General features: G+C 45.4%; 1 protein-coding gene across 2 annotated transcripts in view; it reads right to left on the reverse strand.

Annotated features, from left to right (window-relative positions):
• LOC142257190 (uncharacterized protein CXorf65-like) overlaps window positions 1-14,366 on the reverse strand; it is a 35,499-nt gene extending 21,133 nt beyond the window's left edge. Inside the window, exons 1-7 of one of the 2 annotated variants that reach the window (XR_012727597.1) lie at window positions 14,277-14,366; window positions 14,159-14,196; window positions 13,897-13,983; window positions 13,391-13,507; window positions 12,024-12,098; window positions 10,672-10,773; window positions 6,425-6,651 (exon numbers count right to left, since the gene is read on the reverse strand). Coding sequence is in view for 1 of the 2 variants with exons in the window: in XM_075329315.1 (XP_075185430.1) it covers window positions 6,602-6,651; window positions 10,672-10,773; window positions 12,024-12,098; window positions 13,391-13,507; window positions 13,897-13,983; window positions 14,159-14,183 (456 nt within the window). In the remaining variant the exon portion in view is untranslated. Of the gene's footprint in view, window positions 1-4,931; window positions 6,652-10,671; window positions 10,774-12,023; window positions 12,099-13,390; window positions 13,508-13,896; window positions 13,984-14,158; window positions 14,197-14,276 lie in introns of those variants that run through there. The other variant, XM_075329315.1, reaches the window with a different exon arrangement.
• Between the last annotated feature and the right edge of the window lie 1,160 nt (window positions 14,367-15,526).

Here is a 15,526-nt window from a genome sequence, read left to right on the forward strand (position 1 = left end):
CTGTCCCACCCAAAGTCCCTCATAGAAGACAACAGCCCACCGATTAGGGATAAGAGATCACCGCCAGGGCCCATAGATCCCACAGGCCAGCGTCTGCGGGCACGGCTCCTTAGGCCACATCCAGCCGGGAGCGGACTCCTACGTTTTATACTGGTAAGTCTTTTCTACGAAAACAGTGCAGGAAAAGGATAGCGACCACCAGCCGGGTGGGGGACCCCGAACGCAGCCGGCTGCGGCACCGGCCACCACCATCTTGGTTTACCAGAGACTCGTGTATTTTACTGAAAGTGAGTACACCAACACCCCCTGCGGTCGTCATTCCCCCTGCATCAGGGCCATCGGGTTCCAGGGCCACCATCCCTGCCCATGGAGGGGTTAACAACTTGCTGCACAAAATCTTCCCCGGGTGCCCCGCAACAGCAACGGTGGTGTCCCACCTCACCGCACACCGTGGGTGGCATCACAAACTTATTACAGCCTAGCCCATACATATACGTCCTACCCCCTTTTATTCGGCGTGTCCGCGAGATCCCCGGGTCCGGAGACCCTAGAGCCACCACCCACAGAAGGTCCGGATCCAAGCAGCGACGGCTTCAGGCACGGGGGCGGCACAAAAGTAAACCCCTTTAAAGGAGGGCACTCATCTGGTCATTGGCATCCTCCCGGTAGAGTCAGGTTGCCCGGCTATGACCCTTTAATTTAGAGTGGTGCCAATGTTGTCTACTTTTTAACGTTGATAGAAGAAGTCACCTCCACCATTAATAACTTCTGCGATCGTTTCTACAAGACCTGGTTCTAATAGTTGGAGTTGAGATAGTCTGTTAAATACCAGGCCCTTATGGGGAAAAACTGATTCTGACATCAGAGGATCCATGTTGAGTAGCATTCCCTTTCCTTCCACCTTTCTGTCCTTCGTGTTTCTTCTGCCTTTCTCTCCTTGCTTCTTTTATTTTTTTGTTATGATTTTGATCATTCATGGAATCCGGCATTATGGGTTTTTTTTTCATATACATCTGATGTTATGAGCTTAGATTATTTGACTGTTCTCATTATCATGAAATATAGGACAATCTATATTATATGACCTTGTTTTCTGATTTTGGCAGATTCAGTGTTTTATGTTTGTGATATCTCTTGGTAAAGTATATAAACTGAAAAAAAAAAACCTTTAAGAGAGTTTTGCAATGTTGTCATTCTTCGCCTGCGAGTACACGATGATCATGAAGTCGATCAGTTGGTTGCTTCTCCTCGTGGAGGGAGGCGCTTACAATGTTCTTGCGTGTACTCATCTTTTATTCATGAGGTCGAGGCGGCCGTACAGACGGCATTACCGACTTCATTCCTTAACTTGTCAGGGATAACTGGATTGACAGCCTCATACAAATCTGTTAATTGTCTGCGGAAACCTCCTAAGGCTGCGAGAGAGTGAGCGATCATTAATGCCAGGCGAGCACATGGCCTTTATCACGCTCCAATCAGCCCGATAACGATCTGGTGCCACCTAGCCATGCTGGGATTTCATGTTAAAGCATAAAAGTGATATTACTGATAAACGTAGTGACGAGGACGTCGGGTACACAAGTATGATCTATCTATAACTACGGGGAAGTGTCGCTCCCTAGAAATGTCTGTAGACTAAAACAACACTATGTCCTATGGCTTCTTGAAAAGCAGAGTCTCGGAGGAGTGACGAGATACATCACACAAGAATTCCTGCTATTCAGAGGCAGGCGTTAACCCCTAGATAATGGCTTCAATTGCGACAGAGGTATTTCAGCATTTAGAAACAGGGGGGTGTCCCTTGTGTTACACATCGGCCCCCCGGTGATACGACCGCAGGCTGATCATAGTGCACTGAAGACCCCAGTGTCTATAAAGCCCTATGGCTGAGCATCACAGGAGATCATCAATGTTAGGATACACAGCATTACTGCAATATTGTAGTATATTTGATCAAGTGATGGCTGGTTCGAGTCTCCTAGAGGGACTAATAAAAATGAAAAAAAAAAAAAGTAAAAGTTTCTCCTTTTTCCAAAAAGTTAAATTGCAAAATCTAAAAAATTAAAAACAAATAATGTATTTGTTACTGCCTTGTCCATAATTATCTGGACTAATAAAATATCTGGCAGATTTCAGATTCTGGCATATTTTTTTCTGTTTTAGTGTTTGTGGGATAAATATTAATTTATCCCACCAACACTAAAACAAAAAAAAAAATATGCCAGAATCTCTGTTTCTCTTTGGGGGGCAGAGGTAATCATGGCTGATGCTGCGGTAGCTAGGAGGCCGATACTAGGCAAAAAAGTTAGCTCCTCCTCAGCAGCGCACACCCTCCAACTGGCACAAAGCTAATCAGTTAGTGTCTGTAGGAGGCAGACACAGTTCTGTTCCCAGACTTCCTTCTATCTTAGGTTTTCCTTGTATTTTTAATCATTTCTCTTTGGTTTTCAGATCTTCTACTTAAGGGTAACAGAGTGCATCTGCTCACCATGTCTTCCCCACATTGTACCCTCTTCAGTCTGCAAGGCAGAACAATACCCACTAACATATCAAGAATGTCCAGGGGCGGTCACAACGGAAGGACCTTGCCACCTCCCCCCAGCCCACTCGCCCAGCGAGACATTGCCGGGAGGAAGACACTTTTTTATTCCAGGTGAACCATTCCTTTCTTTGGGGTGTCTGATGCTGTCTTCAGTGCTGTCCAGGACCATGACGGTGTGGGAAGGAGGACTTACTAATTCCTGTGATCTCCTCACCCGAGGCCCCTTATGCCATCTACTGGTCTGTGATTAAAGCGTCGGGATGTAAATTCCTTCTACAATTTGTCTTCACGATGGAGGGGAGCTCCAGAACAAGATCCCCTTAGTGGGTGTGCTCACGAAGCGCCACCAGGAGTGAGGGTACACTTATTCCTCTCCTGGCTCTGGTCCCCCAAGCTGCTCCTTTCTAAATTTAGTCCCTGGCTTTTCTCGGGCCCTTTCCCCTCTGCCAAACTCCCTCTTTGTGCTTCATCCAATGAGTGTTGCGAGGGTTCATCAGCACCTTTTATACCTATAGGAGCACCACTGTTGTCTTCTTCAGTGTTGGCTTTCAGTGCACCCTTCTCAATCACACGACCCTTTTCCTCTCTCCGCCATTTTCCCCACCGACATTGCAGTTATGCACCTGTTCACACTGCATGTTCGGGAGTGCGGTCAATTTTTTTGTCAAGATTATGGGGCCATGCCTTCTGGCTGTGAACCCCTCCCCCTTAGCCACAAGTGATTTTATCCTCTAGTAGCGGGTTCCTACGTGCCCATACATGTGGAGGTTTTTAAACCTAGAGAGAGGCATTAGTTCAGAATAGGTAACCAAAAATCTGATATGCTGTGATGTGGCTATTGGGCAGATATAGAAATGTCCATTTTTGTATGCTAAAAATCTCAATTTGTTCCTAGATTTAATTAAGCAGTAATGCATGTCTATATTCTAACATTCATTATTTTCATGCTTTAGCATTACCGAGTGCAACTGTCTTTTTTAACATTGCAGTCATTGTAGTTCCTTCCACAGCTTTCGCCATTCTGCCATGATTGCTGCACCCCCTCCATGCAGGCCCCACAGGAGCCCCCTGCCGCATGTGCAGATGTAACCAAGGTGTCCCAGTCCTTGGTACAGGTCCTAGAACGCCTGCCTCACCAGCTGTTCCCTATGACAAATCGCATGCACCTTGTTACTTGTCTCAGCATGGCAGATTACGTTCAAGGTCCAAGAAAGCAGACACACTCCAGTTCCTTGTCTGGATCAACCTTGCATTTCAAATCTTCCAGGTTGGCCTCGTTATTTTGCTCCTCTTCTCCTGGGCCTCAGGATGGCGCAGGGTCTGACCTAGGCTTTGAGTCGGACTGATTTTGATCCAGATCAGACCGATCAGCATTGGGTTTCCGCACTCTCAATCCTGTTCCAATGAAAGTCATCCTCAGGTCAAGACCTTACTACAGGGAGGGGTTCCTCCATATCATCACCCCATGGACCCATGGGACCTTAACCTAGTCTTGAGTGTCTTTCAGGGACCTCCCTTTGTCTATTGAAGACATCATCCTTTCTTTCTTTTCTATTCTATCCTCCTCCATCACATCCTCTGGAACAAGCCCTACACAAGCTGGATCTTGTCAGGGCCTTGCGTCTGTACTGCTCTCGGATAGCTTCCTTCAGACGCTCAGATTTCTTGTTTGTGATTCCATAGGGTCGTTTCAAGGAACTTCCTGCTTCCTGGTCCACCATTCCTCACTGGATCTGCTTTGCCATTTTGGAGGCATATTGAGTCAAGAATAGACCACCTCCACCCCCAATGTGCAGTGGGGGGGGGCTTCCTAGGCCATTTGCCAAAAGTCTTCTACAAGATGTGATCTTCCCCTCTTCCCTTTTTCAATTTCTACAAGGTGCATGCCTAAGCTTCGGCATGTTCTTCTCTTCCCACCTATGGTCACTGCTTTTGGATGTCCCATGATTACCTGTATCCCACAATGAAGCGAAGAAAAGAGGATTTTAGGTACTCACCGTAAAATCTCTTTCTTGGAGCCTTGAATGGGGGACACAGCACCCTCCCTTGCTTGTGCCTAGCTTGGGTCTCTAAGGTTTTTATTTCATATTGTTGCATATCCTACTGCTTTCTCAGTATCTGATTAGCTTCCTGCCAGGAGGAGCTAACTTTTTTTGCCTAGTGTCTCCCTCCTAGTGACAGCAGCATACACCAATGTTTATCTGTGTTCCTATAGTTACCTGCTTAAGGCTATGAGAAAGAGATTTTATGGTGAGTATCCAAAATCCTCTTTCTTTGGTTACAAAGAAAAAAGGAATAAAAAGATCAAACATCTAGCAACACAAACCAATATATATGTTTTTATATGAGTACAGCCAAAAAAACTAGAACCATAAAAAAAGTTACCAGATTAATTGTACCGCGAAGTGAACACCATAAAAACAAAATCCCAAAAATATTTTTTTTTAATTCCACCCATTTGATATTTTTTTCTCCCCGTATTTGAATACATTATATAGTAACATCCCCTGACTACATGTCCCACTAAAAACAGGTCCTCATATGGCTATGTCAATGGGGGAATTAAATTATGGCGCGCGGACAGTGAAGGGGAAAGGACAAAAGTGCAAAAATAAAAATATGGCTACGTCATTAAGGGTCTATTAGTATTCTGTGAGAGGCCACCTATTCATCTGTAGGTTTGACACTTCCCATATACAGATGTATTAGCATTTATCTTTTCTTTAATTTTGGGATACTAAAAAAAAAAACCAAAAAGATTATTCCGCAATTTTTTTTTGTTCCTTTATTTAGACTGCTCACAGCAGAACATCCATTGACTGTATCTATTCTAGATGCTGTGATAGTTATGGGGATATGTGGAGTTAGGTCAGTATATATGTTTTTTCTCTTTAAAAATCAAATTGTATATTTTAATATAAATTGATAATTCTTCAATATTATTTTTTTAAATTTTAAATGACAGTATACTTCTTTATGTGGGTACAGACACATGACATGCCCTCCCAGGCTATACGAGAGATAATCCGGGGGATTTTTATCATAATTAGTGATCAAGGGAACAAGTGCAATCAGAAAAAAAGTGAAAAATGTCAGAATTGTGATTTTCTCCAATCCTTGCAGTTGCTGTGTAATAATACATTAAAATGTGATGAGCGCCTAATGAGTATAACTCAAGTTTGGAATCAAAGGTTTTAGGCTTCAAGAAAAAAAAACAACATTGTATCCCTAACACTAAAAATGACAAGAATGAAAATATGTACGGTATATTACGTAAGGGGAAATCACCAGCCGCATTTAGCTACATTGTTATGAGATTCCTGCTAATGAACATGAACCCCCAGTGACAAGGGACAGATTCCTCTGTATGTATATATACAACGTCAGGTGTATCCACAGTGTATGATGACAATGACTACATAAAGGGATATCATCGGATTCACACTGTCCAAACCGAGTGTAGCAGGAATCAGATATTGGTGCATTATTGCAGCCATTTACGTTTTACTATGAAGCACTGCGGCATTTCAGAGCAAACATATTTGGAAAAGGCGGCCAGGAGATATGTGTCTTGGATGACTAGTCAGAGGCGGATTCCTGGCGGCTTCTCCCGATGTGGATGTGATGTGAGCTGTAGTACTCAAGAGCGGCCACTGCACAGTGTACGGCGCTCGGCTCTTTCGGCTCTGTACACTGTGGCTGCCGTGGTGTGGTTGGGGCTCTGGATGTCACCACCGATCTGATATTGATGACCTAAGGATGGCTTAGCCTAGTATTTAAATAGGAATTGCAGCAATCTGTGCACCTGTTGCAGAAGGGACCTGATGTTCATTTGCAGGAGTTTCTGTCACATGTGATCGTACCCCAAAACCTGTCCCTCACCCACATCTTGAGGAATATTCTCTGTTCTTCCCCGCAGAGGTCTTCAGTGTTACTTGCTTTGAGTGAATGTTCCGGATAGTAAGGACACAATGTCTTCAGGAAATATAATCTATGTATTTGCAGAGAGTATGTCCCCGTCCGGCAGAGGCAGCAATCTGGGCGGCAGAGGCTCGGTGATCACGGTCTGACGGATCTTTTTCGGACAGACGTGCTCTGCTTTCCTGTTACTATGATCAAAAAAAGAGAGCAAACAAAATATTAATTCCACTGGTGTCTGTGACTTGCCTTCAATCCTCCATATAAATCGAATTTTAGAGGACCTGACACCAGCTCAAAAGTGTCCATTTTTTCCTCTTAATTTGGTCCCTTTGCTCCTAGTAGTATTAATCCGCCATACAGTTACAGAGATATGATTGTTTTATTTAGTGGTAATTTTTAAAGTGTTTGCCAACGGGGTGTGTCTTGTAGGGTTATCTGGGGTGTGTCTTTAGTTACTCTGTGAGCACCGCCCCTTTGGTAAAGATCATAAAAATTAGCACTGAATAAAATGTCCTGCATCTCCAGAACAGTATATTGGATTTATAAAAAACAAAAAAAAATCGAATACTCAATGAGCGTCAGGAATAAAATAAGAGCAACAGTGGTCACGTCTGTCCTGGTGACAGGTCCTCTTTAGCACATGCTGCTGTGTATGTAGATATCATGGTGCTGAGCAGATGTATAAGGAATAAACTGGATTATGGAGCGAAATCTTTCCATGTCTTGGAGTCCAGTGGACGGTGCTATGACAGCCTTCTCTGTATAGGTGTGCCTGTCAATCACTACATAGGACCGCCCATTGGATTAAGATCTATAAGCCATACTGAATATTTTACCAAAAGATATCAAAGTGCTCAGCTCCTTCTGCTCCAGAGCACGCTGCACTCCCATATAGTCTGCGCAGCATTTCCAATGTGATAAAAATCTTATTATAGCTTATTTTATCACCTGAACAAAAAGTGTGCACTTGACTGGCAGCATAAGGCTGAGGCTTGGTGACAAGTGTTGAACAACATGAAGATCATGACTTTGTTTTCCACATCTCACCTAACGGCCGTCATTGGGGTCACGCTACAACCAGCGACAAACCGTAAACTGCATTGTGAGGATGCAAAAAATCTAAACCTGATGGATCCGGTGGAGTCACAGGTTGCACAGGTCTTTACTCCCATAGACTTCACAAGTCATCTGTCTGTGATTTAGCCATATTTGTAACTTTAAATGACTATGTGGGTGAAAGTTGAGGAATTGTTGTACAATTGTTTTCGGTCATGCAACTGTGGCCCTGGACTAAAGGCTGCTTTACACACAACGATCTCGTTAGCGATGTGACACGCCCAGATCGTTGTTACGATTTGCCGAGATCGCTCATATGTCATTTTGTAGCGGTCACACGTACACATCTCACAAACGACGCTACATCGTTCAGCGATATATTGTTTGACCAAGGCGGTCGTGTGAATGTTGTTAGTCGTTTGCAGGGTGTTAAACGTAGACATATGTCTGCTGCGTTCCAAACGATGAACAATATTTTGAAACTGAACGACGTGTCAACGATTTTCACCCTATTTGCGATCGTTCAGAGTTGCACATAGGTGTCACACGCAACGACGTCGCTAACAATGACGGAAGTGCGTCACGAAAACCGTGACCCTGACGACATATCGTCAGATAATTCGTAGCGTGTAAAGCGGCCTTAAGAGCAAAACTAAAATAAGTCTCATGTATAAACTGGCTGCCGTACGAAGGGCTGCTGATAAGTCTTTGGCTTTACCCATAAAGAAGCTAGATAGGATGATGAAACTTTCCATTTCCTCCACATACTCTCCACTGATGACAACACACTTCTTACATCAGTATTCCAAGTTCTGTAAGCCCACCAAAAAGAAGGATTTCGGTTGTGCCTCAAACCAGGCATCCGTAGCAGCCATGGCATTAGAAATGGTGTGACATTTGGTACCTTGAGGTGTTTCTTCAGGTTTGGAAACAGATGATATTCGGAGGGAGCTCGATATGGTGAATAAGGTGGGTGATCACCAGCTGGAAGCCCAGCTCTGCCAGTGTTGCCATGGTCGCTTGTGCAGTGTGAGCGGAGGCGTTGTCTTGCAGGAACAAGATTCCTTTGGACATCTTGCGGCTCCTTTTGTCCTTCAGAGTTACCTTCAATTGGTCCAAAAGTTCAGTGTAATACCTTGCATTGATGGTGGAACCCTTTTGAAGGTAGTCCACTAGCAGCACTCCCTCCTTATCCCAGAACACAGACGCCATCACTTTAGTAGCTGATTTTTGCACTCTGTACTTCTTTGGATGAGGAGAACCACTGTGCCTCCACTCTTTTGACTGCTCCTTGTTTTCAGGGTCATATAAATAAATCCAGGTCTCATCCATAGTGACCGGTCGATCCAGGAAGTTCTTATCAGTCTGGAAACGCTGACAAATGGAGCGGGAAGTTGTCACTCGCCGCTTCTCTGCTCTGTGGTCAGACATTTGGGGACCCACTTTGCAGATCGCTTCCTCATGTCCAAATGTTCATCGATAATGACACAAACACGTTCACAGGAAATCCCCATGATGTCTGCTATTGCTTTAGCTGAAATTCGTGGATTCTCCAGTATGAGGTTGTGCACAGCAGCGACAATCTCCGGAACAACAACCACTCTCGGGCGTCCAGGACGTTCCTCATCATTGGGGCTGAAGTGGCCCGGTTTAAATTTGGCAACCCAGTTCTTAACTGTGGAATTTGAAGGGCATTGATCCCCCAATGTCTTCGACATATCACCATGAATATCCTTTGCGGACGTTCCTTGCACAAACATGAATTTTATCTCTCTCTGCTCTCAGTTGCTGTGAATATCGCATTAGACAATGCCAATTTGTTTTCCCGGGTGCGTAGAACACTGTTGTCATAAGCAACAAACACAAAATTTAGAAAACATTTATTAGACACATAAGGCTTTCATGTGATGTAACATTCGTTACCATAAACACAAAAACGATCACAAAGCCAAAGACTTATCAGCAGCCCCTCATATTTTGTAATATTCATACAGCCTTATCGCTCTGCTGCTCTGTATATTATTGAAGCATTTTATTACTAAAATGCTGGTGTAAATCGCTTTGAAATGTTGCTAAACTTCTGTGCAACATGGTTTTCTAAAAATCTTTTGCAACTTTTGGAGTTTTCACGCCAGTTTCCCCCAACTCCACCAAAATGGTGTAATGATATCGATCATCAAATTTATGACGATGAGAACGCCCTTCATCAGACACTCCAGATTCACAGGCGTGCCCCATTTAATGAATCATTGCCATCCGACCCCAAAATACCTCTGTAGCGCCCCTGAAGCCATCAGGGTGCTACAAGGTTCTGCATCCCCGCAAGGATGCAGGGCCTACCCCCTTAGGGACCCGGAGATCCAGTGCCGGTAACACCAAAAACCCAGGTAATCCCAGTTTTTCCCCAACAATACCCCATACAATGGTAACCAGCTAGGGTCGGACCAATAGATGGCCGCCTACAGGTGGAGCCAGACCAGTCCACTAGTTGACCAGTTGGGAGGGGCAGACTGTGGAGAGTTGAAGTCAGTAGAGTGAGGAGGTGGACATGAGGAGATGGTCTGATGCGGGTTAACGGTGACCTGGTACCCAGGAGAGTGGTTGCCGGTGGAGTACGGTGGAGTGCTCCCGGAACTACGCACCGATGGGGTACAGGACCCTAGGACAGGAAAGAGCTCCAAGCCGACCTGTTAACACCTGCACAGCAAGGGGACCATCAAGGACCTCGCTGACCCTAAAGAATCCGAAGACTCAGTAGCAAAGGGAGAACCAGGGACCGGACCAGAGACTCCAACCCCACAGGGTTCACACTACCGTCAGGTGGACAGAAGTAGACAAACCACCAAACGGGGACCCCCAGTTGCTCTACGCCGCTGGGACCCATTTACCAGAGACAGGTGCAGGGGAAGAAGGTACCAGAGAACCAGACTGGCACTGGGACGAAGGGGACCTCGAGGTGAAACCAGCCGGCCTCAGGAAACCAGTTATCACCAACCAGCAGTGAGTAAAGACCAGTTACACTGAACTTTGGTGTGGACTCCCTTCTTATAACACTGAGTACCCCATATCCCTGGGCGACACGCCTCCTCCTCAAGAAAAACTTCGGTCTTTACCACAACCGATAAACCAAGGTGTACCACAATGCATTTTACCTTCAGGAGAGGTGGAGATCACCACGGTGCCTTTTCTGTTAGACTTTTTGGACTTAAGCTTACGACCAGAGTCCTTGGATTCTCCCCAGTTTCCCAACTTTGCTATGAAAACGTAAGTAACAGAACATTAAAAGTGGATTGTACAAGATGCCACCTGAACATGTCTATAGACGAAGTCCAGGAGAGCAGATGCTAACCTGGTAGGAGCAATGAAATAAGGAAAATACGCAAAGATGAAGAACATCAAAACAACAAAGAAATCATTTATTTTCAGTAGGGAAACAAAAGAGGATAAGTAAAACAATGATGAATTCAGAAGTAGTAAGTGATCCAGTGCAGCCGATTATCATGCAGCAATGATCTGGATGAAGCAATTCAGCAATAGAAGTGGCAATAACAACAACTATAGCAAAGCACGACACCGGCAGGATGACTTCTGCCCGCGGATCTGGTGCCCTACTTGGCGCCTGCTGATAACCCGGCGTCCTCTATTCACCAATCAACACTTCTCGCCCCATCACTTCTGACATATTTCTTCAAAGAAGTTTTACAGGGGGTGAAGTCACTGAATCAACACTTTAATGTGGCATTTCTCAGCCCGCGCCCCGGTTTATTTCTGGCTGAGTGACTTGTTTGGGTCTGGCCTCCGGAGAGCTGCCGTCGGCTGGTTCTAGGTTGTGGGACTTTACTGGATTTCTATATTCAGTTTTGTACACACCAAACACTACATAACTGTGATGACCATCAGTAATGTCCTCCACATTTTCCAGATCTCTGCTGACTGGGGTTACGTTGTGGGATTATCTAGACCGGATACAAGTGGAGACAACATGTGACTACGGGAACATTTAGGTCTGTACTGGATTCCAGCCTCTGATGCTCCCATTAAACATGTTAATGAATTGAAATACAAAGTATATTAGAAAAATACAGATGTTAAAGGTCTAGTCAAGAGAATTCATCACCAAACCTCTGGATACACATTGAATGATGGCGGGTGCAAATGCTCAGACCCTCGCTGACCTCCATGGGGACCCTCTTAACCCCAAATGAAAGACAACAGCTAGGTGATGGTCAAAAATTGAAGTTCCTAGGCCCATATGAAAATACCCGAGAACAGAGTTCAAGTGGTTGGAAATAAGGAACAGCGGTCTCCCGGTTGGGGTCGAAACCATTTACCATTCAGCGGCTATCCCAGGGGTGGGTAACAAATGCTACAAATGGTCTAGTATATATAGTCAGTAGAGCTCAGGAGGCGCCTAAGAACTGATGAAGTCATATCAGGACGATATGACAGATGAGGAATTGTTCACACTTCAGATACATATGGAGTTATCAAGCCTCAGTCTTACCTAGAAACTTGGCATTTACAACAGTATCATCATTCAGTAATGGGGTAAATATGACGTCTGTGGAGTCCGGAGATCCTGAGGATGGAGGAATAATTTAGTGTCACCTCCAGATCACTAGTATGAAGCATGACCAGGACAGGATGCTACACAGTGAGGGAGTAATAGGGGCAGAACCGGTGATGTCACAGAATGCGGGGACAGCGGCTATCTGGAAAGGGCTGATGAGGTCACAGAATGCGGGGACAGCAGCTATCTGGGGAGGGCTGATGAGGTCACAGAATGCGGGGACAGCAGCTATCTGGGGAGGGCTGATGAGGTCACAGAATGCGGGGGCAGCGGCCATCTGGGGAGGGCTGATGAGGTCACAGAATGCGGGGGCAGCGGCCATCTGGGGAGAGCTGATGAGGTCACAGAATGTGGTGGCAACGGCCATCTAAGGAGGGCTGATGAGGTCACAGAATTTGGGGACAGCAGCTATCTGGGGAGGGCTGATGAGGTCACAGAATGTGGGGACAGCGGCTATCTGGGGAGGGCTGATGAGGTCACAGAATGTGGTGGCAACGGCCATCTAAGGAGGGTTGAGGAGGTCACAGAATGTGGGGACAGCGGCTATCTGGGGAGGGCTGATGAGGTCACAGAATGCGGGGGCAGAGGCCATCTGGGGAGGGATGAGGAGGTTACAGAATGTGGGGGCAGAGGCCATCTGGGGAGGGCTGAGGAGGTCACAGAATGCGGAGGCAGAGGCCATCTGAAAAGGGATGATGAGGTCACAAAATGCGGTGGCAATGGCCATCTGGGGAGGGCTGATGAGGTCACAAAATGCGGGGGCAGCGGCTATCTGGAGTGGGCTGATGAGGTCACAGAATGCGGGGACAGCGGCTATCTGGGGAGGGCTGATGAGGTCACAGAATGCGGGGGCAGCGGCTATCTCGGGAGGGCTGATGAGGTCACAGAATGCGGGGGCAGCGGCCATCTGGAAAGGGCTGGTGAGGTCACAAAATGTGGGGGCAGCAGCCATCTGTGGAGGGCTGATGAGGTCACAATGTGGGGGCAGGGTTATCTGTGGAGGGCTGATGAGGTCACAATGTGGGGGCAGGGTTATCTGTGGAGGGCTGATGAGGTCACAATGTGGGGGCAGGGTTATCTGTGGAGGGCCAGTGATATCATAGAATGTGGGGGTGCGGTTATCTGGGCAAAGGAGGTGATGTCACAGATTGTGAGGGTGGCGGTTATCTCAGGGAAGCTAAAGACATCACAGAATGTGGGGTGGGGCCATCTGGGGAGGGCTGGTACAATCAATTCATCTGTTAACGTTAGAGAAGACACTGCACAATAAGGCAGATATTCAGACGGGTGTCAATACTTACTGGTCACGGAGAGGAGGATGCAGGTCTCCCTCTCGCCCAGGAGCTCACTGGCGTAGCGCTGCTGGTTCTCCAAAAGGTTCTTCACTTGTCCACCTTCATCTGCAAGTTCTATTTCCCCTGTAATTTACAAGTCGTGGCCATTTAGAGAGACTAGTATAGATAAGGGTAAGTATACTTAGGATTATTATAGTTCAGTGTGAACAGAGGACAGAGCAGCAAAAACCTATGTAAATACTAATCTGGACGATTCTAAATCTTGGCAGCCAGCATCACCCTACATTATTAATCGGAGGAGTATCATAACTTACCATACTGCCATACTGTACAATATACTGTGCCATAAACATAATACATCAGATTGCAAAATATACATCACACAGAATAACGCTCCTCCTGGCTCCTACCATACGATTATACATTATAAGGCTCACTCCTGTATCCTATTACATAATATAACGCTCCCTTTGTTTTGTTCTTCGTCCATTCCTTCCACGCTCCCTTTGTACCTTCATTCTCATAGTGACATAAGGTCTTGATACTTTCCAGAAGGAGCTGAACTTTGCAGTTGATATTAAATAGTGTCTCTTCACTCTCTGCGGAGGAAATCAGAGGAGGACGTATCATTACGCATAGCAGAAAATATTACATTTGCATTTATTTACAAATCTGATTCGGATTATGGATGAACTGAAAGCACGGAGAAGCCCCCAAGTTATCTCTAGGTGCCATGTTGCTAGTCTCACATTTTGTTGCCTAATTTCTCCTTACCTCCATACAGAACGGTTATGAACATCTCGGCAGTTTTCCTGCAAGAATCAGACCCGTGTAAATAATAGGCGACACCCCGAAGTAGGTGACAATATACAGCAGGAGATACAGCACTTACCTGTGCAGCGCAGATTGTGAGCGTCCTGGTCACCAGGGAGAAGGTCACAATCAGCAGCCATTGACTCTGCTGCTGTTTACCTCGCCAGCCCCGATTGCTCAGCAAACAATCCTTATTATTAATCCGTGAGGTCGGCGCACAGCTTGGCTTCACGTGGTTTTGTCTCCAAGCTGTTGCTAGACGTTGCTGCCAAGAATGCATCAAATCTCTGCACATGTCTTGCATCTGTCTCGCTTTGCACAGATCTATCACAGCCACAACAATGCACCTCACAGGGTTGCATTTCGTCTTCCCTTTTGTGAAATAACGTGTGTTAAAAAGCATTAAAATTAATACATCTAGTTATCAAATATTTTATAGTAGGACATATAAGTTCATAGTTCTGTTTATGTTGGAGGGCATAGGTTATTAATAAAGTTATAAGGAATAAATATTAAGATGCCCATATTGAATATACTTGAGTACTGACATGGAAGGATATATATAAATCCTCTGGTAGCTTCTAGAAGATTATGTCACATGAACTATGTTCAACTAGAACACCCTATATGGACTGAGCAGTTGGTATATAACACACGATGGAGGGGGCTATTGGGGGCTCCTCCACATTGCCTGCTGTCAGAAGACTCCAGTGCTGCAAGATGAGGCACGCTGTCCGGCCTAAGAGATGACACCCCCTGCTTTGCCATTCAGGACCCAGAGAGAGATGGGTAAAGATTTCCCATTGATCAGTATGGACTAAATGAACTCTTTCTTTTTCCGTAAGCTGACAAAGTATATTGTTTTTCCTTTCTGTAACTGAACCCTGGCAACCATTTTTAAATAGATAAAATACATTTATTTTTTACATTTTTGAAGTCCTTTCTTTCATGCGCTTTTACGTATTTGAAGAAAAATATATTTAAGAGTATATTTTTTAACAACGTGCCATTTAATCTGAGGGGTCTAAAAAAAACGGAAAAAGAAAATAATACATCTGCAAGCGATATATAATGCAATGATAAAAATGGAAGGATGTAATATAAAACATACCTGCATAGTGGGTAAGTGGCCATGGCAGGTCGGCTTCCAGCAGTAATCACCATCTGCGACAAGTGGGTCCAGGCTCTGGTTATAGTGGTCTTCACCCCTCCTCCTGTGGTGCAGTGCGTGGCCTCCCACGTCTATGTATTATTCCCCCTCCTCCCATCCTTCCTCTGGTCACTACACTATATTCTCTTCTATCATTAATGCTGACACATCCAATGGCC

Source organism: Anomaloglossus baeobatrachus, chromosome 11 (genome assembly GCF_048569485.1).
Source record: "Anomaloglossus baeobatrachus isolate aAnoBae1 chromosome 11, aAnoBae1.hap1, whole genome shotgun sequence".
NCBI classification, from domain to species: domain Eukaryota; kingdom Metazoa; phylum Chordata; class Amphibia; order Anura; family Aromobatidae; genus Anomaloglossus; species Anomaloglossus baeobatrachus.